General features: G+C 38.4%; 2 protein-coding genes and 1 non-coding gene across 3 annotated transcripts in view; 2 read left to right on the top strand and 1 right to left on the bottom strand.

Moving 5' to 3' along the window:
* Positions 1 to 27593, bottom strand: part of PSMD1 (proteasome 26S subunit, non-ATPase 1) — a 98113-nt gene that overhangs the window by 46421 nt on the left and 24099 nt on the right. The window contains exons 13-16 of the mRNA XM_004701672.3: positions 26844 to 26955; positions 26140 to 26336; positions 24979 to 25074; positions 22658 to 22722 (exon numbers count right to left, since the gene is read on the bottom strand). Of these exons, the coding sequence (XP_004701729.1) occupies positions 22658 to 22722; positions 24979 to 25074; positions 26140 to 26336; positions 26844 to 26955 (470 nt within the window). The remainder of the gene's footprint in view (positions 1 to 22657; positions 22723 to 24978; positions 25075 to 26139; positions 26337 to 26843; positions 26956 to 27593) is intronic.
* On the top strand, positions 883 to 18389 carry HTR2B (5-hydroxytryptamine receptor 2B). Its single transcript, XM_004701671.2, has 3 exons — positions 883 to 1281; positions 10178 to 10378; positions 17500 to 18389. The coding sequence occupies exons 1-3, from the start codon at positions 933 to 935 to the stop codon at positions 18387 to 18389; spliced, it is 1440 nt and encodes a 479-aa protein (XP_004701728.1). The 5' UTR covers positions 883 to 932.
* LOC115872242 lies at positions 12417 to 12523 on the top strand. The gene has a single exon (XR_004047753.1). It is a non-coding gene; the product is annotated as a U6 spliceosomal RNA (small nuclear RNA).

Raw genomic sequence — 27593 nt, 5'->3', positions numbered from 1 at the left:
GTAAAACAGAGAAAAGAAATGGATGTCATCTGGCAAAAAGGGCTAAATCTAGGCAATATCTGGTAAGAAGCATATTCTAAAAGATGAAATAACCTCCTTCGCTGAAAACAATGATTCGGATTTCTAGTAGTTTGTATTTTTTCCTTCTTGCAAACTAAAGGAATTCTAAAATTATTTATAAAACAACAGTTATAACTACACAAGTATGAACACAAACTTGATCATACAAGAGCCAATGAAATGAAACAAAGTATTCTTGTCTGGAAGTTTTTTGGTTTGTTTTTGTTTCAGGACGTTTCTAGGCAAGAGGCTAGAGTGTATGAAAAGTTCTATACAGATTGTCATGAGAAAGGAAGCTTTTTAATGCTTTGGCTTGTCTGAACATTTTCTAAGGTAAAAATGCATTCAAGGGTCAAGAAACTCCTCCATTTTTATGATAGCCACCGAAAAACATTTCTGGTTTCATTAAACAAAGCACATTAGTTAGGAACACACTGGGTTGTTTTTTGGTTTTTTTGTTGTGGGAATTGAATGCACTTGTCACAAATGTACAAAAGACCTTTAGAGAGGGGATAGCTAAGTTTAAGTGTCTTTATTGCTCTTTGAAAATAAGTTTTTATAGGGGGAAATCTCTGGCATTCAAGTTAAAATGATGACTGCTACTAAAAAAAAAACCTAAACATTTTCTATTTTTCACAGCCTTTGATTTCTTTCACTAAGCCTTCCCAAGACTGCATCACTACCCGCAGACATGGACAGATGCATGCACGCGTTCCTTTGGGAGGACTTGAAATCTTTTTTTAAGAAAGGAGTCAACTTGTGCTTTGAGTGTTTGGCACGGGTACAGTGGCTTAAAAAAGCAGATGACCAGTCCAGTCACTGACCATGCTGGCCATTGTTTGGAATACCATCAAATCACAGAAAAACAGCACATGGCTTTCTCCTATAGAATGTCTGAACAAAGCATGAGTCCTGAGCACATTTTGCTGAGTACATTCGAGGATTTAATCTCTCCCAACCAGTCCGGATTCCAGACAGAACCAGTAGCAGCAGGGATGCGACAGACTGCCGAGGATCAGGGAAGCAAACTGCGCTGGGCAGCACTTCTGATTCTCACAGTGATCGTACCCACAATTGGCGGAAACATCCTGGTCATTCTGGCTGTCTCACTGGAGAAAAAGCTGCAGTATGCCACCAATTACTTCCTAATGTCCCTGGCGGTGGCCGACCTGCTGGTTGGACTGTTCGTGATGCCCATTGCTCTCTTGACAATCATGTTTGGTAAGTATTTCACTTTGTTCCTGCTATGAAACCGCGGGATCACAAGAACTAGGCACCCATTTAATCTCTACTTTCCTTGAAATAAAAGTTGGGTGATTTAAAACTTTAGTAAGTAAACAGTCCCTTAGTTTTCATCATTTTCTATGACTGATAATCAACTTTAAAAGAATAAAAAATAATTTCTTGAAAATAATTTTACTCTCATCAATCACTGAACAAAATCAGTAAAAAAATGTCAACCATGATAATTATAGTGAAATATAGATCTATATTTGAACCTTTCACCAGTATCAATAGCTATCTTTTTTTCTTGACAAAATAGTTATCTAGGGCATTATCTGCGACAGATATAGGTTGGGTTAATTATTAAAGATGAAGTATCTGAAATAGTCCTATTTTAAACCGAAACTGTTCTAAAGGTCTTGTCACATCTCTTTATAGTTTATATACTTTTAGACTTGAATACAAGTCCTACATATGTGTCATGTGAAGAAAAAATTATGTTAGTTCCTGAAGGAAATGGTACGGCTCGGAGCGTCCCGAGAGATGATCCATCTGTTTAATTTGCATGCTGTTTGACCATCTGTGTTGCTGATGTATGGACGAGGAATCAGACCTCTAAATTAATAAGTGCACAAAATGTTGATTTATTTGAGACACAAAAATGCATCGTTTGACATTGGAATTTTAGGTATAATAAAAAGATGATATTAAAACAGTTTCTGATTCATGCATAATCATCTCTAGTAACAGAATCTTAATAAATACAAATATTAAGAGGGCCCTTAGACACTCAGAACCAGGGTTGAGAAACAATTTTCAAGTCATTAAGTGCTTATGAAAAATAATTTGTAGCAATAGAGACAATTACAAGTGAAATAAAACTTACTCGACTAGAATGCTTACTAGAAGATACAAAGAAACTACTATTCAAACCGTTACACCAAACTTAAAATGATAAATTTTTTAAGTAATGATAACGAAAGTCAGTCCTCTAACTTAAGTGCAATCAGATGGTGACTGGTTTGAATTTTGCACTTGTCAGAGGAAAGCCAGGAAATTCTGTGACAGGACCAACAACAATGAGTAAAGTTCCACTGCTTTACTTAGAATCTCTATGCACTACTGTTGTCTTTCTAGTGATATGTACTGTGGCCATGCAAATAAAGAAGAGATCTTACTCTAAAAGACAACGTCAATTCTGAATCAAATTAAAAAGAAATAAAGGAAATGAAGTCTGTAGAAATATGTATGCACATTTGGTAAAGATCATATAGGTGTGTAATTTAAGAATTCAAGCACTTTATCTCCATACATCACAACAGCTTCAAGTGTACAGCCCTCTTGTCAAACTTTAATACTCTTCTTTTACTACCATAAAACTTAGTTAATGTTATGTTACATAATGAGACTGAACAAGTTACGTAGAAAGTCGGTTTTAACTTTAGAATGCACAAGTCAATGAAATATTAAATACTTGCTAAAGAAACAAGGAATCTTAATTTTGGTGCCACAAATCTTTTTTTAGCAATAAAGCAGAAAATCCAACATATTTTAATATAAATATATGGTATGTTTTGACATTTATATCCTAGATATTTATATGATATCCTATATATTCATATTTTCCAATAGCATTTTGGGGTGGTGGTGGTAGTCTGAGGCATTTATCGTGGGGCAGGTGGAAGGACCCAGCGTTGGGACAGGTCTTTGGCTCATAGGCCCTGGTGGCCCCTGGGGGAAGGGCAAGTGGTGGCTGGGTCCCTGTTAACCCTGTGCCCGGCACGGAGCAGGCGGGTCGGCGTTTGCCTATAGCATTTTATAATTTTACAGATTTGTTCATATTTAATTACAAAATAAAAATTTTCACAGCCCCAAACACTTTTAATATCAGTCATTAAACTACAGTGTTGGGATTATTAGAATATTTTAAACAAACGAATCTGGGAATTTAATTGTTTTAAAAATTATTTCATAAGAAAGTTTAAAGGACAGTATATGCTGCCCTCTAAAAGCTTCATCAGTTGCAATCTTAAATTGGAATTGCATGCATTATAAATATGGGTCTGACTACAGGTACTAAGATCTTTGACAGCCTTTCACACATGGATAAATATGAAGGGTTAGCAGCTCAATGTGCCACACACTATGCCACCACACTGAACATCAAACACGGGCTCGAGTGAGTCCGACTCACAGCAACCCCACAGAAGCGACCGAGGAGGTTTCTGAGCCTGTGACTCTTTGCAGGAGTAAAAGCCTACAGAGAGGCTGGTGGTTTCAAACTGCTGCCCTTGCAGGACTCCTTAAATTATGAAAGCTTCTGATAGGTTTAAAGAGCAGGAGTGGTGTTTTTCTTAGATTGCCTCATTACACAAATGAAAGATTCCATGCTGACTTGATAAGACAGCAAAAAACATTAGTTACATTAAAAGAAATGCAATGAAAATAACACAGAATTTCATTTATTAATATAACAAAGTTTTAAAGCGAAACACAGAGTGCCTTTATGCTACCGGGTATTCTATTTAATCATTGACCCATAATAGTTCACCCGATACTACATGAACTTTTATTTGCAAAAATTATGGAAGATCAGTAGTTCAAACTCACCAGTTGATTGAGGAGGGAAGTTGAAGCTGTCTGTTCCTGTAAAGATTTAAAGTCTCGGAAACCCAGTTCTATCCTGCCTTAAAGGGTCAGAATAGACTCAACAATAGGGGTTTTGTTTTGTATTATATGAATTCTTATTTTACAAAAATTATGATGATTCTGGCACAGCACAGGGCTCGTGGTTTTACAATATAAGATTTTTAAAAACCTAGGTGACTCAAAGACCAGAACTAGATGGTATCCAGCTATCAACACTGACTGGGTCCCAGAAATAATGGAAGCAATGTATACAATTCACCAAAAAAGGAGATTTAATGATAAGACACAGACTAGAAGAACCCCAAAGATTATGAAAGTCCCTAAAATATTCTTCTGGTCTGAAACTAAATGGTATTCTTGGAGACCGCCTTTGAGCCAAACAATATACAGGTCCATAAAATAAACAGTAACACCTGAGAGGCACATGGTCCTTCAAACTCAAACCAAGCTCAATAGTTCTGACTCATACTTTGACCCTATATAGTTGAATTGGCCCTGTGGGCTTCTGAAGCTGCAAATCCTTAGTGTCAGCAGAAAGCCTCCTCTTCCTTCTTCAGAGCAGCTGGTAGGTTTGAACTACTGATTTTGTTGTTAGTGGTCCAACTCCTAATTCACATCACCAGGGCTTCTTAACATGGTACGTAGAACAATCAATTACTATATGAGAACTTGTTCAACTCTATCTAAATTCTAATTAAATTTGTCATAAAATAAGCCTTTTAGAGAGTTAAACATGTTCATATCCTTGTTCTTTTGCTCTTGAAGGTACCACTTCATGCTCCACCAGATGCCCGCACTCTTGCTACAGCAAGCAGAAAGACAAGCATTCTGCTCTGTACCGATGATAATACGGTTTACTGTTTCTGAGCAGGCGTGAACAAAGGGGAGGGCAGCCAGTGGCTAGCGTCTATCACCCAACAATGGTACTGTCACCCAGATAGTGTTCTAAAAACCTCCCACTTATGATTGCATCTCATCTTTAAAGCAATTCTATGAAGTAGGTATTAGTATTACCCCAATTTTAGAGGGAGCACAGAGGAGATAAATAATCTGCCCAAGATTAAAGTAAGTGGCAGAAACGATCTGAACCTAGAAAGACTGACTCCAGAGTTTCCACTCTTTAACTCTTTTCCTCGGCTGTTCCAGATGGAAACTGTGGAGTCAGCACTCAGCAACCACATTCTCAGTAACGCCACTTAACAAGAGAGCTATAGAACTCATTTTATGTTTCTGTTTAAATTGTTATATTTAATTTTAAATGATATGAAACAGTATTCAACCAGTACTTTTAAGAACTCTCGAGATGATTACCTGACTTCTTGAAGGAAGAAATCAGACCCAGGCCCACACCTATGAAGACATTCAACCTTGTATGGGTGACAAATAGAAACTTATATAATGAAATAATAATTCTATCATTCCTTATGTATGAAACAAGTTCAAAGCACTTATATATATGCTTGATACACACATCTTAAAATTATTGTTTATAGCATGTTAAAAACAACACAATTGTGCTAATATTCAGCTAATTTTGCTCCTATGGTATTCAATATTCTTAATACTGTAGGCACCTACAGAAATGTCATTAGATAAATCCTATTGAAATTAAATTCCTGCATTTAATTTGGGGTAAGGAAGGAGAGAGAAAATGGGATTCATTTTTCAGAGAATTTTTGTGAAACAAATGCTATATAATCTAAATGCTTCCACCCTTCTATCGTAGCTTTTATAAAAAGATCAAACCTAAGAATCCCAGAATAGCTATAACTGAGTTCAAGTACCTGACAAATGATTTCCCCTAGACTGACTCTTAGATACATTTATTTCTTCCTTTTTATTTCAATCTGTAGCTCCTCTTTTTAAATTACTTACATTTTTTTCACCAGTTAAATTGTGTCTCAAATTCTTAAGGAAGCAAGCTGAGCATAATATAACAAATCTTAATTATAAATTTAAAATCTCAATAAAATAGGTAAAAATTTGAATATATCACTATCAGCTTACCCAATTATTCTAAAAATTCAAACACTGTTTTTACCTTGAGCCTACCAAATTAATAGTTCAGAATGAAATTATCTGGACTAGGAAAGTTCTTTGACCAATAAAAAATATATCTAACTTTTCACCTTAGACAAGACTTTTTAAAAAAAAAGTGTTATGTAAAAGATTTCTAGTAATGTAATACATGTGTCTGTTACATTTATGTTAATTTCATAAGTCTATTTTCTAGCATTTCATGAAACTGAGAATCATAAAGGCCAATCAGAAAGATTCATTTCTTTTAACCCTTAACCTCAGCCTCATGATCTTTCTTAAAGAAAACTATGTATTACATATCTTAGTATTTCTACTGTTAGAAATACAAAGGCACCGACTGAATAGAACTCTGATTTACATCGATTGTAATTTCTATTTTTTGTGCCCCCACCCCCACCCCCTCCTCCATTGGGGTTTATAAAATAAGGCCATTCTGTTGGGAAGTGTGGCTAACACCACTTCACAAGCTGGATTACTTCGGCAGTAACAAGGTTTTCCCCTGACCTGCAAGTGGGAGTATGGGGATCACAGTCTAATCCCAAAGACTTGCACTTTTTATATGAGAGTTCTACTGCAACTTTCTGCTATGTTTACTAGATTTATGACTAGAATTTTCCACACCATAACCTTCAAAAGTATAACCCTTAATAAGAATAGCTAAATAAGTGAATTTAAATGAAAACAATTTAAAAAACTGATTTGTACACATGCACTTAATGAATGCCTAAAATACAACATAGTAACTATTTGCATTTTTAAATCTTTACACTATGGTCATAATCTCTAGTTGTAGCTCTGGCTTTGAGTATTTTTTATTCCCCCAGTTGGAAATCTAGAATGTTAAGTGTAGAATGCAGCACCACTTCACATAGTTTTCACAAGCAAATCCCTGAATCCTAGGAGGTTCTTTTCACTCTGTTCCGATGGAGTTGGTGGCAGAATGTACTGCTGCCTGGGACCTTTCAGGGCTTTTCCCCACAAAAGTCTAACGGACTGCTGTGGCTCCGAGAAAGAAAACCCCGTGGATCAGCTTCTCTCTACACACAGGTTCTCTGCTGTCCGGGCTTTATCTGAAGGGGTCTCTCTTGTGAGCCTTTCTCCAAGGCATTCAGGGTGTGATTAAAGAGAACTCTCTTCAGTAAACCTCGGTACATCCTTTAAGACTTGCAAGGGGAACATGCCTAGATGCTCCCGTGCATCTCTTTAAGCCTAAGTCTGACTGAGGAGGCCTGGTTGGGGCCTGAGAGCCTGCATTCCTAACAAGTACCCAATTGATGCCAATCCTTGCTAATTGGAAGACTAGTTTGAGCAACAAAGTTTCAAAGACTACTCTCAACATTTAAGCTTTGATTTTAAAAAATCCCCCACCCAATATTCAAAGGCTTAAATGATACTTGAATTTCACTCATCTGGAAAACTGGTAAGACCTCTAAAGGCCCTTTCAGTTCAAAGCTGTAATGTATCATCTTCACCTTTACTCCCACCCCCAACTCAACAGGGAGGAAAAGGTTGGTTAGTGATTTACTTAGAACAGGGGTATCAAACTGGAAGCCTGAGGGTCACATACAGCCCCCGAGGTAATTTTTTGTGGCCCATGATGCTCTGAAATAAAATGTAATGAGGGAATTGTGTGTACAGTATTGCCTCCATCTCCCCTAAGCGCTATTTTCTTCAAAACATTTTTTTTCCTATTTTCATTTTATTTCAGAGCATCGTGGGCCACAAAAAATTACATTGGGGGCCACAGCCGCCAGTTTGACACTACTGACTTTGAAGTATCAATGACTCCTTCCACATAGGTGCTTTTATTTAAAAGCTACTGAATATGGAACCACAGCCAAGCAAATTGTTTATCTTTTTAAACAAAACTTTAATGGACATGATTTTTGTCCCAAAGAAATATTTTAATATTCCTATTAAGAATACCAAGGAGCCTGTTGTTGCAGTGAGTTAAACCTTGGGCGGCTAACTGCAAAGTCGGCAGTTCTTTGCTCCTGTAAAGATTTACAGTGTTGGAAACCCTAATGAACAGTTCTACTCTGTCCTATGGGGTAGCTATTAGTTAGAATGGCCTCAATGGCATTGGGCTTGGTTTGGGATCAGCAACCCTAAGATTACGGTCCTTCCTTCATTTCATTCACTTTATATATGGCAAGGTCAGGTACACGTGCAAAAAGCAACGAAGAAAAGCAGTTTTTGTCAATGGACACACAAATTAACACTAGGTTTACAGACATTTCTTATGTAACTATCTCTACGTACATGTGTCAAATTGATACACGAACAAGGCTGCATTCTCTTAAAAACTTAATTTTTTAAAAAGTGTAGACTTAACATAAATGAAAGTATGTGATACTATATTTATACAAAATATATAATATGTAACATACAACATTCGAGAATATTGGGTTCAACATATTGTAAGGGATTATAATCTGGTGTGTTGTTTGTCTTTACATTTGAGGGTTTCTTCTAAGAACTTTTTGAATATGTTTATATTTATTACTGAAGTAATGCTTTCATTAATGAAACCAATTTACTGGGATTAATACTCAATTTATGTTCGCATCAAATTGAAGCGCATCTGTAGAGATAGGTATACCACTCAAGAGAATTTCAAGATTAGAACGCTTAACAGAAAATGAATTCGGATCTATCTTTGTCTTATTAAATGGATAAGTCAGCATAAATGTGCATAAAAGGTTTGTATAATTTTCATTGAGGAACCTGAAATGCATCAAAATGATGTGTCTTGTAAACCTGGTGTTAAACAGGAACAGGGACTAATAATCATATACAAGACATTTGTTTCTATACATAAAGAATTGTTTTGCTACTTTCGTGTGTATGTGTGTTATAAAACAGATGCTTACTGAAATATTCTAGGGGAAACCCTGAAATGAATTTTTCTTCTTTCAATAATGCAAACACAAATATGGTGGGTGTGTGTATAACACATAATGCACATATATATATATATATATCATCTCTCACTCTCTCACTGCCACTTAGTTGATGGCGACTCATAGCGACCCTCTAAGGACAGGGTAGAACTGCCCCTGTGAGTTTCAGAGACTAACGCCTTACAGAAATAGAAAGCCCCCAAGGAAAGGCTGGTGGTTTAGAACTGCCGATCTTGCCCAACACGCAATGGGACACACAAGCAATATGTCACTGGGGATGGGGTGTTTGTGTATTGCGTATTTGTGTATGGACACCTTTGTAAATAGATTTTTACTGGAAACCTGTAGAATATTTGGGATCATACCCCAACCTAAATTTAAAACAAACAAAATTATTCCTAGTAAGAAATATTATTCAGTAAGAACTCTGTAAAAGTTATTAAATAAAAATGGTGTCTAATTGAGATTTTAAAAAACCGTCTGAATTGCTTATGGCACCACTGTTGCTTGGTGAGAAAGATGGGATGTGGCAATGTAACAAGTCTTTGTTCCCAAGAAAATCTGCAGCCATTCTTTTCAGCAGATTTGAAATCAAGTATGATTTTTGTCCAAGTGAAAGTTTGTTATCAACAAAGATCACGTTACTAATTATTGCTAAAAAGAGGCCAACACTCAGGCTTCCAATATTCTTTCTTCCAACATTCCTTTTACCACATTACACTGCTTCCTCTAAAGTGGCAAAGTGTTTTTATTTTTATACAATAGCAATTTAAAAATAAGTTTAACTTGAATAGCAAAGTTTAGTTTCAATGTTGCAAATATTGTATAACTTTTCAAAAGATGACAAATGAAATTATCATAAAGGAAGGTCAAATGGGCTAAAAATTATGCTAAACTGCTACTGGCTTACAAAGAAAAAGAGCCATGAGGAGGGAGCATGGTAAAACGCACCTTTTTTTTGGTAAAACGCACATTTAACCCTTTAAATAGGTTATCAGCTACAGAAATATTTTATTTAGTATTACTGTCCCATTATCCCAAACCTAATACCTTGTAAAGGTGAAGTCATAAAATTTTACAAAAATATCCCCACCCCAGCCAGTCCTGGGGCTTTGGGACTCGGCTCAAGAGAGTCCCTCTGGGACATGGGTGTGCATGCCTATGCAGAAGGGGATGCTGGGCTCCTCTAGGGTTTCCCGTACGGGCTCCAATAAATTTCTTCCCTTTTGCTTAAAAGAATAAAATTAAATAAAAAATAAAAGTAATGGAAAAGGAGCTGAAAATGTTTTTGTTCTTTTCAGAGCCCATGTGGCCCCTCCCACTCGGCCTCTGCCCGGCATGGCTATTTCTGGACGTTCTCTTCTCCACTGCGTCAATCATGCATCTCTGTGCCATCTCTGTGGACCGCTACGTAGCCATTAAAAAGCCAATCCAGGCCAATCAATGTAACTCCCGGGCTACAGCATTCATCAAGATCACAGTGGTGTGGCTGATCTCAATAGGTATGTGAGGAATTGTCAGGGTGCTCGCTCACTGACAGCCTTGGCAGTTACTGGCTCAGGAGAACACCAGGTCTACCATGCTATGAAACTTTGTCCAAGGTCCAGGTAGTCTACTGTGGTAGACAACATATCATATGAAATTCCATAATTAAAGTTACAAGAAATGAAACATACCTTAAATCACATTTCTTCTAAACTCCTTTTATGTCCTGGTACCTATGCCTAAAGATCAATACTTGTGTCATTAAATCTATCATATAGCTCTTAGGCCAGGGTCATCAAAAAGTACGAGAGTAGAAAACTTTACAACCTCAAAGAAGGCAATGTCCACAGTCCTTACTGAGCCATCTGCCTGCTTTGATATTAGGATGTAGGAAAGCAGTTTTGATAACTGTCAACAGGAGATCATTAAGGTAGAGAATTCCACAGTTAAGAGTTAGAAGAAATGAAACATACTTTAAATGACATCTCAGAAGAGAAACAGAAAAAGAGGAAAATGAAAATCAAAAGACTATACAAACAAAAACCCAGTCACCCAGTCAATTCTGATTCGTGTCCGTTTAGTTTCAGAGACTTTAAATTTGATCAGGAACAGACGGCATCATCTTTCTCCCTTGAACCACCAACCTTGTGGTCAGCAGTCCAATGCTTACCCCAAAGCACCACCAGTGGGGTTTTTAAAAGCTCACAGAAAATGTTTCTATGAATTTTTTGAAGCCCTCCGCCCCTGTTTTGTAGGTAGGTATCACAAATGTAATGTAGACGCCTACAGTTCAATAATCATACGAACTGAAAACAGTAAACTGCCTGCTTAAGTATTTGAGTAAGTTTTGTTGGAAGGGATATGCAAAGAAAACATGTTAAACGGATGTTCAGAAATGATTTATAAAAAGAAATCACATTTCTTCTAAACTGCTTTTATGTCCTGATACCTACAACTAAAAATCAAAAATAAATGCTATGATAGAGCTCCTTAGCATCAAGTATAACCCAGGTCCCCCACAAAAAAAAAAAAAAAAAGGAGCATAAGCAATAACTTATACCTCTTTTCTAAGATAACACTAGAAAAACAACTGCCGTGCTCATTAGTCTCACACGCTGATTCAATTCTTCCTAGTAAAATAAAATCGACGGGGAGAAAAATCTAGATATGGATGCTAAAGACAGGGCAAGAAAAAGCATGACTTCACTCCTAGCAGGAAAAACACTGCAAAGGAGCATGACACAGATAAATTTTTATATCCCTGAAATGAAATATGAGGGTCAAATCCCCTTTGAGAACTTTGCTGGGAAAAGCAAGGAGAGTTATTACTCTGGCAGAAGAAGAAAGCAGGGTTAAGGAGAAGTCTACTCAGGATGGAGAGAGTCTTTCAGCGGAGCTTCCAGACTGAAAAGCACCGGCAGAAGGAGAGAAAAACAAAACTCACTGCCACCAACTCGGTTCCAACTTAGAGTGATCCTGCAGGACAAGGTAGAACTGCCCCTGTGGGTTTACGAGACTAACTCTTCACCAGAGTATTAAAAGCCTAGTCTTTCTCTCAAGGAATTGCTGGTGGTTTCGAACTGCTGACCTGGAATAACCATTATGCCATCTGGTAATCTATTTCTTAAAAAACCTCAAAATTGGCCAGGGAAAGCCTCAGGAATAGGAACACAGTCTGATACAGATTTGGAAGACGAGCCCTCAGGTTGAAAGATGCTCAAAGCCTGGCTGGGGAAGAGCTGCCTCCTTAACTAAGTACAGGTGACTTTAATGATGCGGACGGAGTAAAGTGTTCAGGACTCAGAGCAGAAGAAACAGCTGCGACAATCCACTAATAATTGGAATATATAAAATGTACAAAGTGAAACTAGGAAAATTAGAAGTCAGAAATGAAATGGAAGAACAAAGACCAACATTGTAGGCACTCGTGAACTGACATGAACTGGTCCGATCATTTGGAATCAGACAGCATATGTTTTACTATGGGATAAGAAAAACTGAAGTAGAATGGCTTCATATTCATCATTTAAAAAGAATATTTTAAGATTTATCCTGGTGCTCGCTTCGGCAGCACATATACTAAAATTGGAATGATACAGAGAAGATTAGCATGGCCCCTGCGCAAGGATGACATACAAATTCGTGAAGCGTTCTGTAAAAAAAAAAAAAAAGATTTATCCTGAAGTCTAACACTGTCAGTGATAAGAATAATGTTAATATGCCTATAAGGAAGACCAAATAATACAACTATTATTCAAATCCATGTACCAAACACTAATTCCAAAGACGAGAAAACTGAAAATATTTACTAAATCCTGCAGTCTGAAATGGATCAAACATACAACCGGAATGATAATTACTGGTAATTGGAATGTGAAAGCTGGAAACAAAGAGGACGGATAGTAATTAGAAAATATGATCTTGGTGACAGAAATGATTCTGGAGTTCCCAGGGTACAATTTTTCAAAGCTGACTTACTCACTGCAAATGAACTTTTTTGTCAACAACATAAACTATATGTGGACCTTGCCAGATGGGATACACAGGAATCAAATAAATTATATTTGTAGAAAGAGAAGATGGGGAAGTTCAATATCATTAGTTACAAGAAGGCCAGGCACCAAGTGTGGAAGAAACCATCAATTGCTCATATGTAAGTTCAAGTTGAAGCTGAAGAAAATGACAACTCTGAGTCAATTCCAGCCAACTTTAGAGACATCTCAAGAACAGAATTGATGAAATGAACAGTGTTAATTCTTGTTAGGTACGACTAAGTCAGTTCTGACCCAGGGAGCCCCTCTGCACAACAGAAGGAAACACGGCTAAGTCCTGTGCCAGCCTCACAATTGTTCCTATGCCTGAGCCCACTGGTGTAGCCACTGTGTCAATCTATTTTGTCGGGGGCTTCCTTTGGCCACCATTTGTCTGTCAAGACTTTGTCAAACTGTGGTGGCTTGTGTGTTGCTGGAATTTCACAGCTGCCCCCGGTATTTCAAATATCAGCAGGGTCACAGGTTTCAGCGACACTTCCAGACTAAGAACAGACAAGGAAGCAATCATCTGCCACTTTGGAGGAAGGAGCGGCTGAAAACAGCAGGCACAGCAGCAAACACGAATGACTAAAGATGAAATGAGTTGAAGAGTTATGTCAAGGGTAATATGAGGGTACACAAAAAATCCCAGAATTTACCCCCAAAGCTATGTATTTAAATATTTTTACAAAAGAACCTTATCACTTTCAAAGTACTCTCCATTACACTTAATACATTTGTCAAATGCGGCGATTCCATTCTTGGAAACATTTTTCAAACTCATCTGGACGGTTGACAGCATCCCCCTCATTTTTTCTTCACCTTTTCTATGCCCTCAAATTGCTGTCCTTTCATGTCCCTCTTCATTCTTGGAAATGAACAGAAGTTACATGGAGCGAGGTCAGGTGAATAAAGTATGTGGGACAAGAGAGACATGCTGTTTTTTGCCAAAAACTGGTGCACTGACGTGGTGGCAAAACCAGTCCCCCATCTGCCACAAATCAGGCCTTTGTGTCACAGTTACACACTCTTTTCAGAACCTCTAACTAGAAAGCTCGATTAACAGTCTTACCTGGTGGAACCAACTCCAAATGCACTATCCCCCCAATGCATTATCTCTTTCACATCAAAACAAACAAACAAACAAACGAGCATCATCTTGATCTTTGATTTCACTTTGGGCGACGTGACTGGCGGAGGGAGTCTTCCACTGGCTTGATTGATCTTTGCTTCCAGGGCTGTGAGAACTGCGCCATGTCTTGCCACCAGTGATGGCCTTGGGAAAAATGATGAGTTGCTCTGGAGCTGCTTCCACTCGGCTCTTTTTCCTGGTCCGTCAGAACCGGAAGCACACATTCCACAGCAACCCTTCTCATTTCCAAATCTGTTAAGATTTGCTGAACCGAACTCCAATAGAGTCTAGATAACCTCTCCCTCTCTTCAATGGCCTGTCATTGGTCTGTGAGCACAAGTGCACAAATTGTTTACATTTTCTTCCGTTTGGGAAGTTAATAGACGTCCAGAATGAGGTTTGTCATCAATCAACATTTAACTGAGAACACCACTCATAAACCTAAAGCGCTATCGTGAACTGTGTTCAACATCAGACATTTCTGCGTTATTTTTCCTGAGTAGGAAACAAAATTTCACACCTGCACGCTGTTCTCTTAAAACGGCCATCATCAAAAACGAGGTTCAAGTGGAACTGCTTTTAGGAAAAAATTCACTTTGACAGAGAACCTTCCTAAGAGATGCCATTCTGTGCACTAACTCAGAGCGAGTTGCTCAATGCTTCTTGCCTAGCAAGAAGTGTACCAAGAAAACTTCATCCAGCAGAATTTTTTCCTAGTTTTCTGGGGGTATCCGCTCATATATAAAGATCAGTGGAAGGTCATTAAAAAGACAAGAGAAGACTAAAATCAGAATGTAGGGCAGTTAAAGCAAACAGAAGAAATAGACCTGAATAGAAGAGTTCAAAGGGTGGCTAGAGAAAAAAAAAAACAAAGTACAGTATTATAATGAAATATGAAAAGACCTCAAAACCAAAAAGAAAGAACATGCTCTGTATCTCTCACGTTCTAAGAATCAAAAAACTTCAAGCCTTTAATTTTAATATGAAAGGATTCTATGGGCAAAATATTTATTGGCACAGGAAGGTTTAAAAGGAGGTAGGAGGAACACACAGCCACTGTACCCAAAAGAACTGGTCAATGTTTGACCATTTCAGGAGGCAGCATATGGTCAAAAACCATTGGCATTGAAGGAAGTAGTCCAAGTTACAATGAAGGCATTGGTGAGAAACAAGGCCCCAGGAATTGAGATGTTTCATCAAATTGATGCAATGCTGGAATTGCTCAATCAACTATTCAAGGAAATTTGGAAGATGATTATCTGGCCAATTAACTGAAAGAAATCCATATTCATGCCCATGACAGCAGCAGTTAAGAAAGCAAATGACATACTATGCAGGGCAAATTTTCTGCAAAAGACTTCTCTCAAATGTCCAAAAGCAAAGATGTCACTTTGAAGCATAAGGTGCACCAATGTGATTTAAATCATTTCCTGGCCATGTGAAAGTTGGACAATGATGCTGGCAAAGAATAAGGTATATACTGTGGACTGTCAGAAGAATGAACAATCTGTTTAAGAAGAAATGTAATCACAATGCGCCTTAGCAGAAAGGGTGGCAAGACTGTGTGGCAGGTACTTTGGATATGTTCTCAGGAAGGACAGTTCCTAGAGAAGGACATCTTTTTGGTACAGTTGACAAGGAAGACCTTCTAGGAGAGGGACAGACACCGTAGTTGCAATAATGGGCTCACACCTAACAGCAATTATGAGGACAATGCAGGACAGGGAAGTGCTTAGTTCTACTGCACACAAAGTTGCTACGAGTCAGAACAGATTCAACAGCAATAGTACAATGCTAATAATCAGAATTAAGAAGTTCATGAAATAGAAAACTAAAGTCTAAGAAATATCAACAAGGGATGGAGTCATGAAGATGATGGAGCCAGTAGACAGGAAGACTGAACCCACTGAGGAAGAGGGGACGTGTGTTAGAGGCTGGTAGATAACCTTGATGAAGAAGAGAGTGGGGCAGCAGACTAAACAGACTTCACAAGGGAGGAATGAACAGTCGCCTGATAACCTGAGTGTAACGATGACGAGCAGGAATTGGCAAACCCTTTCTGTAAAGGTTCAATAATACATAGTTTGGGCTTTGCACTTCTTTGATTATTTTAGGCACAGTAATTCAATTCTGCTGTGGTAAAGCAAAAGCAGTCATAGACAACACACTAATGGGTGTGGTTGTGTTCCAATACAACTTGACATAAAAACAAACAAACAGAAGTGGCTGGATTTGGTGAGCAGTACTGTTTCTGGAGCTACAGCAAAAGCAATGAGGCTCTTCATGAGAAAGGGTTTGAGAAAAATGAGTCTGTTAGCTATCAAAAAGGGCTGTCTGTGCAAATAATAGGGTCCTTTTGGGTTCATAAAACATGACACAAATTCTAACGATCACATAATTCAGTACTATTTCAAATATTTACTATTTTAAAAGGAAAGGTTTCTGGCTGAACTTGTGCAACTTATTTTTCCAATAAGCTATGATTTGAAAACCTAGTTTATGGAGAAGTATTAGAAAGTCAGCCTGAGGTATGTATTGTTTCCTGATCTATTGGCGTCGCTGTAGAGGGGCTCTAGGAAAGGGAAATGGACAGCTTTTGCTCCTATAAAGAATTGCAGCCCTGGACACCCAAAGGAGCAATTCTACTCTGTCCCAAGGGGTCGCTCACTCTATGTTGAAATCTATGGCAATGGTTTATTACAAGAACTCCAAGTCTTGAAATATAATTTGTAATTCACATGCTCTCAAGTTTTTCAATAACATGCACTTTTATATGGCTAGATTGATAGATAGATATAATCAATGAACTCCTTACCGTTTCTCTAAGAAGTCAAAACGAAAGGATTAGGGGACATTCACAAATGTAAAAAAATAACATGGACAGGTATTTGAAATTAAAACCTTAAAAAAAAAAATAGACTCACTGGTATCAAGTCATTTCTGACTCACAGAGACCCTCTAAGGGGTTTCTAAGCCCACCAATATTCAAGGAAGCAGACAGCCTTTCTTCCCTGGAGTTCTTGGTGGGTTCAAATTGCAGACCTCACAGTCAGCAGCCCTATGTATAATGCACACTGCTTTCTCTTTACATTAAACTGGATATTTAGATAGAAGTTTCTTTGCTGATTTTCTTTTCTTTGACCCAGCAAAGTGTTCAAATATGTAATGAAAAATAAATGAGCATCTTTTCTACTACAATCATATACATAGCTTTAGGAAAGTTTTAATTATGATCCTAAAATCACCAATTTTTTCACTCCCACTACTCAATATTGTTGTTTAATTATAACCTATTTACTTACTTAAGTGCTATTTGTCAAGCCTTTAAAAAAAAAATACTTTGACGGATTCTGCAAGTGGGAACCAGAAATTAGAATGCCCAAACCAGTAGGGTGTTGTTTGAAAATATCCTAAAAGGATGAAATCTAACAGTCCTATCTCATAAAACTCATTCAGTTTCTTATTTCTTCTTTAGGTATTGCCATTCCAATCCCTATTAAAGGTATAGAGGTCAATGTGGGGAACCTCAACAACATCACCTGTGCACTGACAAAGGACCGTTTCAGCAACTTCATGCTCTTCGGCTCACTGGCTGCCTTCTTCATGCCTCTGGCAGTTATGATCGTCACCTACTTTCTCACCATCCGTGCTTTACAGAAGAAAGCTTACTTGGTCAAAACCAAGCCACCTCAACGTCTAACATGGTTGACGGTGTCCACAGTTTTCCAGAGGGAAGAAACACCTTGCTCGTCACCTGAAAAGGTGGCAATGTTGGATGGTTCTCGCAAGGACAAAACATTGTCCCACTCAAGCAATGACATCCTTATACGAAGGATGTCTACAGGTGGAAAAAAATCGGTGCAAACCATTTCCAATGAACAGAGGGCCTCAAAGGTTCTGGGGATTGTTTTTTTCCTCTTTTTGCTCATGTGGAGTCCCTTTTTTATCACAAATATCACATTAGTTTTGTGTGACTCTTGCAGTCAGGCTACTCTCAATAAGCTGTTGGAGATATTTGTGTGGATAGGCTATGTCTCCTCAGGGGTGAATCCTTTGGTCTACACCCTCTTCAACAAGACATTTCGAGATGCGTTTGGACGATACATCACTTGCAATTACCAGGCCACAACATCAACTCAAACTCTTAGAAAATGCTCCAGCAAGATCTACTTCCAGAATCCAGTGACAGAAAACTCCAAGTTTTTCATGAAACATGGAATGCGAAATGGGATTAATCCTGTTTACCAGAGCCCTATGCGACTCCGAAGTTCAGCTAGTCAGTCTTCATCAGCCATTCTACTAGATACACTACTTCTCACCGAAAACGAAGGTGACAAAACTGAAGAGCAAGTCAGCTATGTGTAGAACTGGCTCCGTTTACTCCTAAATCATACAACGGTCAGCAAGACGAAGCAAATGCAAATACGTTAAGAATTTAAAAAAAAGAAATCTCTTTACAATTAAGAGTTACATATTAAGATTACCAAATTTTCTTTGCTTGAACAAATTATATGAAAACTTCATTTTATAGAGCTGCAAATGAAAACTGCCCCAAACTCTGTTTAAATATTAAAGTATTCAAAAATAAAATTAAATATATCAGTAAATGTGTGTGGTTTTTTTAAGTTATCATATTTTCTTAATTAACTGCAAAGCTGTTGCTAAGAATGAACTAAAACAAAATGAATAGGCAACTTTTCCTTCAGACCTTAAAAGCGTTAGACATGTAAAGAACAACAGAGACAGGAAGAGAGAGCTAAGTGCATGGACAGTGGTCACATCTGGAGGTACGAGACCACCATTTGGTCTGGTCTGGCTAAACAGAGGCGCTCTTCTTTGACCAGGCAGTCAGCTGTCTGGATGGAAAGGGTGGAGAAGACAGTAGTGGCTATTACACAGAATACAGGATATTCTTGAGCTAGAGCTATTACCAGCTGATACCAGGCATCTACTCTGCAGTACTGGGGCTACGGGAGGAGGAGAGCAAATGAAATTACTCTCAGGTATCTTAATCCCTTAAAAATATTAATGAACATGTGCATATTAGAAGCATGGGCCCTCAATCGTGAGGCCCATGCCTCAAATCAGATTGTCAGTGATCTCCCAGACTGAGATCAAGCCTGCCTGTTATTGTAGCCACCTTGCTCCTCTGGACTCTTGAAGATGCTTGCCCCAAGACTTGGTTGACATTCTGGCAAACAATTTCTTATTCATTCATGCATTATACATATACCATGCTAAATCTTGCTGGTTCTATAATATTGAAGAAAGTAGAATGGGAGAAAGTAGTGGGCTTGGAAGTCAGCTAGATCATTAGTTGTGCCACTGACTAGCTAGCTGTTTTAGATTAGGACAGACATTTCACTCCTATGAGCCCGATTCATCATTGTTTCTTAACAGGATGACTACATTGCAGCGGTCACTAAATGGCAGCTGCTTTTATCGGTTTCCTGCTGACATTTATTTGTATGCTCTTCTACAAATGGCAAACAAACAAGGCTTGAGGGGTGGTCTCAAGTGAAGACAGCTCATGCACTAGCTTTTCCACTTTGCGCTGAGTCACACTGGTAGCTCCACCGATTCCTTTCCAGGCTACTCAGTGCAGGAAAATGAAAGAAATGGTGTTGGCAATGGAGCATCTAAGCACGAGTGCGCATCGATGCTCTCTGAGGCAGATGCCTTCCCTAGAACACGGTTCTAGTGCACAATTCCGATCTGCTACCTTTTCATAGGAGGGCTACATCCTCTGCCAGGAATAGCATGAGGGGGCTTCAAAAGTGTGTGGAAAAAAGGAATTAAAAGGTAATGAATTTTTTCTATGAACTTTTTGAAACCCCTTTGTATATCTTGGAAATTCAGTGATTCTACCTAGATCAAAGCTTCAGCCATCTTTTCTCTTAGTCTAAGATTCTTTTCTGGCATCATTAACTCAGAAGAGGCAAAATAATTATGCCAATAAACAAACAAATAATTCCCTATCTTGGTTCTAGTCTCTAACATGGTAGGTTTGGTTTATGTTAAGATCCATATTCTAAGTTTTCAGCTATCACGCTAAGTACTTAGAATTCTATTAATTTGAAGGCATCCATCAGTGTTTCAAAAAAGCTAAATCGTAAGTCTGAAAGAGACTCTTGCCACACTAAATTATCTAGTTATGCCACAAGAAAAAAATAAAACAAAGTATGAAAACCAAATTAGGGATGGCAAAGACAAATCCTTTTTGATGTGATTCCCCCCCAGCCCCACCTCAATTATATCTCAATTTCCATTTTGTTTCCATCTATTCTCTGAAGGAGAATGATTTTTAAACCATCACGATCAAAGTATAAAATAGGTGAAGAGACATTATGCCTAACTACCTTAAATGAATTGAATTCCATTCTCTAAATTAAATGAGTTACCTACCTACATATACTTATGAGACCACTGCTGACAACTTTTAGAGAAAAGATACAAAACAAGAAAGGTACAAAAAGAGGCTGGCTAGCAGCACTTTGTTCACCAAGGAAAAAGGGAAAAGACAAGGAACTTAGGGCTGTGAAGTCTGCGTCTGATCTTACAGAAGGAAACCAGGGATTCACTCGTGCTGCCATCGAATGGATGCTGACTCGTAGTGACTCTGTAAGACAGAGCAGAACTGCCCCTGTGGGTTTTGGAGACTAACTCTTTACGAGAGTAGAAAGCCTCATCTCTCTCCCCCTCAGAAAAGCTGGTGGTTTAGAATTCCTACCCTTGTGGTTAGCAGTCTAATGCATAACCCAATATGCCACCAAAATCTCCTAGAAGCATTGAGACATTTGAGTTATGGTGCAAGTAAAGAGTACTGAAAGTTCCATGGACTGCCAAAAGCACACACAGATCCATCTCGGAAGAAGTACAGCCAGAATGTTCATTAGAGACAAGGATGTTGGGACTTGTCTCAGGGACTCTGTACGTGTTATCAGGAGAGACCAGTCCCTGGAAAAGGCCGTCATGCTTGGTAAAAGGGCTGCGAAAGAGGAAGACCCTTGATGAGAAATAGTGGCTACAACAATGCACCCAAACACAACAATTGAGGGGATGGCACAGGACTGGACGGAGTTTCATTCTGCTGTACAGGTCAGGATAAGTTGGAACTAACTCAAGGCACCTAATAACAATAATTCCCAACCTATCGAACTTCTTCCCATTTTAGAGATATCATACTTGGACATTTGGATAAATAATATGAGAGGGCTTCAAAGAGCTCATAGAAAAATGGAATTAAAGGACTATAAAAAAATGTCCACAAACTTTCTGACGCTCCCATGAACATCTTTAGTTAAGATTCTACAATGTCTTTGTAAATAAGGTGGACAAGGAAGCTTAGAAAGTACAGTGAAGAGCACTACCTTGGTGAACACCTCACTGAAAGGAGGCAGCAAATGTAGGGAGAAACCTATCAACAAGCTATATGGTCTGTGCATGGCTGTTTTATTCAACAGTTTTATCAATACTAGGAAAAATATATTTTACAGTAAATGGATGAGGTCTAACCTGGGATATTTAGAGGGAATCTACCAATCTGTTCACAATGTTCAATATACATTTGATTAATTAAATTACAATATCAACAATAAAGCTTGATGCTCAGGAAACTTAGTAGGGAAAATTTCTAATGGGATTTAGATGATATGAGAGATTTGACTATCTCTCAGGAATGTAATTTCATCACAAATACGATAATAAAACTAGTACTTTCAACTTGCTTCACTGGGGTTTTGATATTAACTTGCTTACTCTTCACAACCTTCTTAGATAAGCACTATTATTATTTCCATTTACACATGAGAAAAATAAAACGTAGAGAGGTTAAATAGCTTGCCTAAAGACACATAGCCTACTAAGTAATTCAGCGAAGACCCAACCCAGACACGTTGATTCTGGGGGTCTTGTTGGCACAACACTACCAACGAGATCTCATGGCACATTTCAACTCCAAACCTAAAATAATTGTTGTAATCTGAAAAATTTTCACCATTCTTTATGTAAACAAGGCCTATTACCTTTATTCTCATTGAAGAGCTCCCAGAACTTTACAAGACCTATGTAAGAAATAAAGGCCCCCGAAGATGAATTGACACATTGGCTGAAAGGATGGGTTCAAACATGAGAACAATTGTGAGGGTGGTGCAGTGCTTTGTTCTGCTGTATGCGACTCAGAATGCACGGCAGAGTAACATGTAAGAAATGATATACCATCCGGATGACCAATATGTAAGAAAAGAGCGTATTAGAAGATGTATCACCATATATACTCGAGTATAAGCCAACCCGACTATCAGTTGAGGCACCTACTTTTACCACAAAAACTGCATTAAAAATGTGCTGAAACACTCGGCTTATACACGCGTATTTAAGGTATTTGGATTAAAGAAATTAAATATGTAAGCAGTGTCATGATCAAATAAACAATAAAATCATTTTACTCCTCCTCAAACCAGTCCTCATATCCCAGATTCATTTGGTTCTCTTCTCATTCACTTGATCAATACTAATTTTATTAAATGTTTTTACTGTGACCTTAGATCTACTTCTCGCGTACAGAAGTAGTGCTTAATTACTGAGTACAAGGAGATGGAATATAAATAGAATTTGAAGCTAGAAATTATTACCTGAACAGAAGGAACCCCAGGGATTCTACAGCTGCCCTCCTGACATCGTCGTTGACATCGCTTACCTAAAGGAGATTTACCAGATGATTACATTATGGCACCCACTCTATCAACAGACCAAGTTGATCTGGGAAGCCCACATCACTCAAATGTTAATGAGACACTACTAATACTCGTACATTATTCTTTTATTAGACTGTCATTTCCCAAATGAGAAAAGCTCATCTGAAAAGGTCCTGATGACAGACAGTGCTTAGAAGGCTCTAAGACTTAGTGCGGCTTAAAATTCAGGGGTACATCTTACAGACTATAGCAGCTGATTATAGTTTTTGTGAGCTGAACAGAAAATTTAGCCATTGCTTTGATCTGTATGTTTAAGCAAAGTAAACATTTTCAGAACACACCATTCATTGTAGTGAACAAGGAAAAATTACTAATTGACTGTGAGATGTGATCCTCTAGGAAAAAGGAATTACTAACAACGTGAACCCCTTTCTGCATGAAAAATTACCTTGTTTATCTTCTTCCAGAACCATAAACCTAGACACCTAGGTAACATTACCAATAAACTCTGTATGGATCGGAGGACAGTGTGTAGAAAATGCCTGTGGGAAACAAGCTTTGGCTTCCTGCGCAGTAACAGCTCGTGTTCTAATTCAAAATCTGTCACAGGGTATTCCTACTGGAGTGGCTGGACATTCTCACATGGTCTTGGGCCTTACAAAGAAGGGTGCCCTCCCTTTCAATTCCCATACTCAGGGTAAACAGAGCTCAATGGAATGGGACACTGAACTGTGTAGAGCATGGGCTGTGGCTCAAGGTGGAACTACACTCCCATAGGCTCCTCAGACTGACAGTGGCCGGAGTGGGCACTGGGAAAACTGATGTTATCAGTGCCATCACCTTAGACCCCAGGGGAATGATTAATAGTGTTTATTTTTATTTCTATGGGTTTTTGTTTTCCTGCCTTTAGCGTATTTGTTTTTGTTTACTGGTTGGTTGTTGCTGTGGTTGGTATAGTTGGTCTTACGGGGTTTTGATTTTGTCATACCACCACCGCCAAAGAAAACCTGCAGATGGGATTCTGGGCTCCCACTGAACTCTAGCCCTAATCCAAGAACAATTAGTTTTCATTACATGTCCTGCTCAATACGTACCTTCATGAAATGATCACTGACGAGAAGGGTACTACAGCAGAGTACAGTGAAGAAAGCAGATGGTGCCCAGCTATCAATTGGAATAGTGTCTGGGGTCTTAAAGGCTTGTATTCAAACAAGCAGTCATCTAAGTGAGGAGTCAACTAAGTCCACATGGAAGAAGCACCAGCTTGTGTGATCCAAAGATGACAATAAAAAACTTCAAATATGATGAAGGGAAAAGTATCAGAGCTAAAATTGTGAACGCCCCATTTGTAGAAGGCTATGGAGGATACTGGGAGCCCAAAACCCATCTGCAAAGTATCTGGTCAGATTAAGTCACTAGCAGATCCCCCCTAACCATGTGCAAGGGTCTCAAACTGCCTTACTATCAGATGGAAATCACTGTAATCTTGATATGCTGCATCAAACTTTTTATGTGGTCAGGTGACCTCCCTCTTGACCCAAGCTGAATTTGTTCCAGGTGCAAGTATTTCTTGCTTATTCCATGACAAAAATTTCTTCCCTGGCTTTTTAAATATTGATGGTGGTCTTTTCTTTCGTACTTTGTATTTTTATCTTTATATAATTATTCAATCCTTACTACTTTTAGTTTTGTTTTTATTGTTTCTGTTGGGTTAACCAGTTTGTGAAGCACAGAAGGAATGAATGCATAGAAATAGGGTTTATAAGGGATGTAGGGGTGGAGAGTGGGAGATAGGGAGGGAGGAAGGGTGAGGGGATTTTGAGAGCAAACAATGAATTGGGAGAGGGGTGCACTAGAACTGATTGTAATTGCACAACTCACTAATAAAGTGATTTAACCATGGGGTGGGAAAAGGGAAAATGTTCTAAAATTGTGGTAATGATTGTACAATTCTTAATACGACTGAACAATTGAATTGTATGCTATGTGGACTATGTGCCAATAAAGCTGTTTAAGAAGAAGAGGAAGGGTGCCCTTTGGAGTGGTAGTTCAGGAGGGACATGGTGTCCTCCTGTTCTGTAAGCTCCTGAGAAGCTAAGTGAACTGGTTGACTTGCTATGGCTTACTGTGTCCAGTGGATGAGAAGGTGAGCCTGAGGCCTCTGCTGGCAGTCAAGAGCTATGAGTGCTGCAGTTCCCCACACACTGACTGACTTTCTTCCCTCCAACCACAGCCCCAAGAAAAGTCAGAGCACTTACCGCAACATGGAGCAGGCGTCGAATTGCTTTGTTGTTCCCCGACCCACAGTAAGCCATGGCTACGGTATACATTCCAGACCGCCGAAGAATTGGGTCCTAGGACATAATTCAATAAGAAACATCACTTATCATTTCAAACATCATCTCGTGCAGGCATAGGCAGGAAAGAAAGTTCATTTTACGTAGGAAAGGATAAATTCAAGAACTATTTTGTGGTTAGTAGAAAGGTATTTTAAACAAATGGGGAAGTACAAGATTCAAAGATAGGAGGAGATAATTGCTCTCAGTATCCTATACAACATGATTGTCTTGCTCACCCTTTTTAGGCAGCATAAATTCAAGTTAACACTAATAGCCACTGATCTATGACCCTCAATTTCAATTTGCCAACAAAGAAGCCGACCTATGCCATATTTAACCCACGTTTTCCTTTTCGCTCACTTCTTGGACATTAGCTCTCAGTAGAAAATATACAATCTGATAATGCTCCAAAATAATTAGTAAGTTTAGTTAGAAATAATAGCAATGGTTCTTTTTTCTTTTTCCCCGATTGTAGACAATTATCACCCTTGACTACCTACCATACAAATTTATCACTGAAAAATACACTAAAAAACAAAAATGGAGAATAATAAAAAGAAAAAAAAATGGAGAATAAAACCTCAACATACTAAGCATGGAGACAGGCACTGTTTTTGGCTTATGGAGGGATAAAGAAAACAAGAAAAAGCAAAAAACACAAAGCAATGAAGTTAACTTTATTACTTATTAAATGATTTCAAAAGCACTCCAAAAACCTTAATTCTAAAAGAAAGATATGTAAATTTCTAAAGAATTTTTCTGGATGGGCTTTGTTTGCAGGGGGAATCGTAGACCTGCAATCTTGGTTTAATCAAAGTCCTCAAATCCCTTTCACCTCTTCTAATCAGTGTATTTCTTTCCTATATTCTATTAGACGGAGTAGTTTTATTAACAAACGTACACATACATTCTGATGGAAGCAAAGTTCATGCCCTGAAGGTAAGTCTCTCTGTGAGCTTGCGTACACATACATTCTGATGGAAGCAAAGTTCATGCCCTGAAGGTAAGTCTCTCTGTGAGCTTGAACAAGTGGAGGGCAAGGGAGCACAAGGGAGGATGAGGAGTACTATGTGATCTCACCTTATCACGACAGAGAGATTCAATGAGAGCATCAGCCTCTTCCATCCTCCCATACATCACCAACGCAATGCCAACTGCCAGACCACGCAGAATCTTCTCATGCTGAGTTTCTTGTGCATAGCCTACCATGTCCTCAATAGCCTGGGCATTTTTAGAACCCAACATAACGAGACCTAGGGCTAGACCAGCTGCTTCTCCTGGCAAATAAATATTAAACCAGTAAAGAGTAAGAGTCAACAAAACACATGCTATTAAAAATGGTATCAATAACATGAACTATCAAAATAGTCACTAGCTTTGGACAGTGAACAAATCAGACACAAAGCACAATGTGTGGAAAGTACATCTATACATTTACAGCTTCTTCCATTTTAAACCCTGGCAGAATGTATTCATAAATCTTATAGTGATTTTCAAAAAGAATGTTTTAATAACATTTTATCTCTACTGCTGAGGAATAGACAGCCCTATGATACAAGCACACATCACATTCCTACAAGTCTGGTATTCAGACAGAATGTACCATTTTAGAAGTCTACAAATTATAAAAAATGTTTTTAAGATTTTGACCAATAGGGCAAAAATACACTCCTTCCAGTAGAGAAATCCATTAGATTTTTAAGAGGCTAGAAAATACAGGAAGAAAGCAAATATTATAGTTAGATTAATCATGGCAAGAACTTGTCTGTAGAAAAACTGCTTACCTGTCACAGCATCATCCTGATATAGGTTTGTCTTCAGCAAATCATACACATCTTGGCGCGCGGTCCCCATGGCAGCCAAACCAAGACCCAGACTGCCACCATGCCGAACAATCTAGGGACAAAGCATCGACTCTACTGACTGGCGTTCCTACACACAGTCCAAGCTCATACACTGATTTCAAATCAAGAGAGTTTGATATTGAATGTGTAGAGGAGGGATCAGTGAAAATGATCAAAGGGTTTGATGAGAAGGAGGCCTGTAGTAACTTGGGCAATTTTAGTTTCAACAGAATGGTACTTGCTGATGTAAAACAGTGACTTGAGAAGTGAACAGGTGAAAAAAAATGAGAGCAAATAAGGTATATAAAGAAAAACAAAAAACAAAGACAAGAGAAATAAGGTGTAACGCTTTTTCAGAAAGTCTGCCTGAGAAGAGGAGGAATGAGATTGGACAACTACTAATGGGAGATGCAAGTTCGTTTGGATGTGCAGGCTCATTGGCAGCACAGAGAGAGACGCTGAGGAGGCACAGAGAGATACCCAACAGAGCGTAATTGTGAGAAAGTGTAAGAGAGTGAGGTCAAGAGCACAAAGTGATCTTCAGTTTAAAGAAGGTATTTTAGAGGTTATCTGTGATTTCTTGGAAAGAATATATTTTTAAAGACTTCTGATATCACTGAGGTTTACTGGATAAATACATAGTGTCGGCTCATGCATTACTTTAAAGCAAAACAGAAGAGAGTGAACATG

This window comes from Echinops telfairi, unplaced genomic scaffold (assembly GCF_000313985.2).
Source record: "Echinops telfairi isolate 266 unplaced genomic scaffold, ASM31398v2 ScPeMD7_3;HRSCAF=10, whole genome shotgun sequence".
In the NCBI taxonomy this organism is placed as follows: Eukaryota; Metazoa; Chordata; class Mammalia; order Afrosoricida; family Tenrecidae; genus Echinops; species Echinops telfairi.
This window is presented reverse-complemented; position numbering and strand designations above follow the sequence as displayed.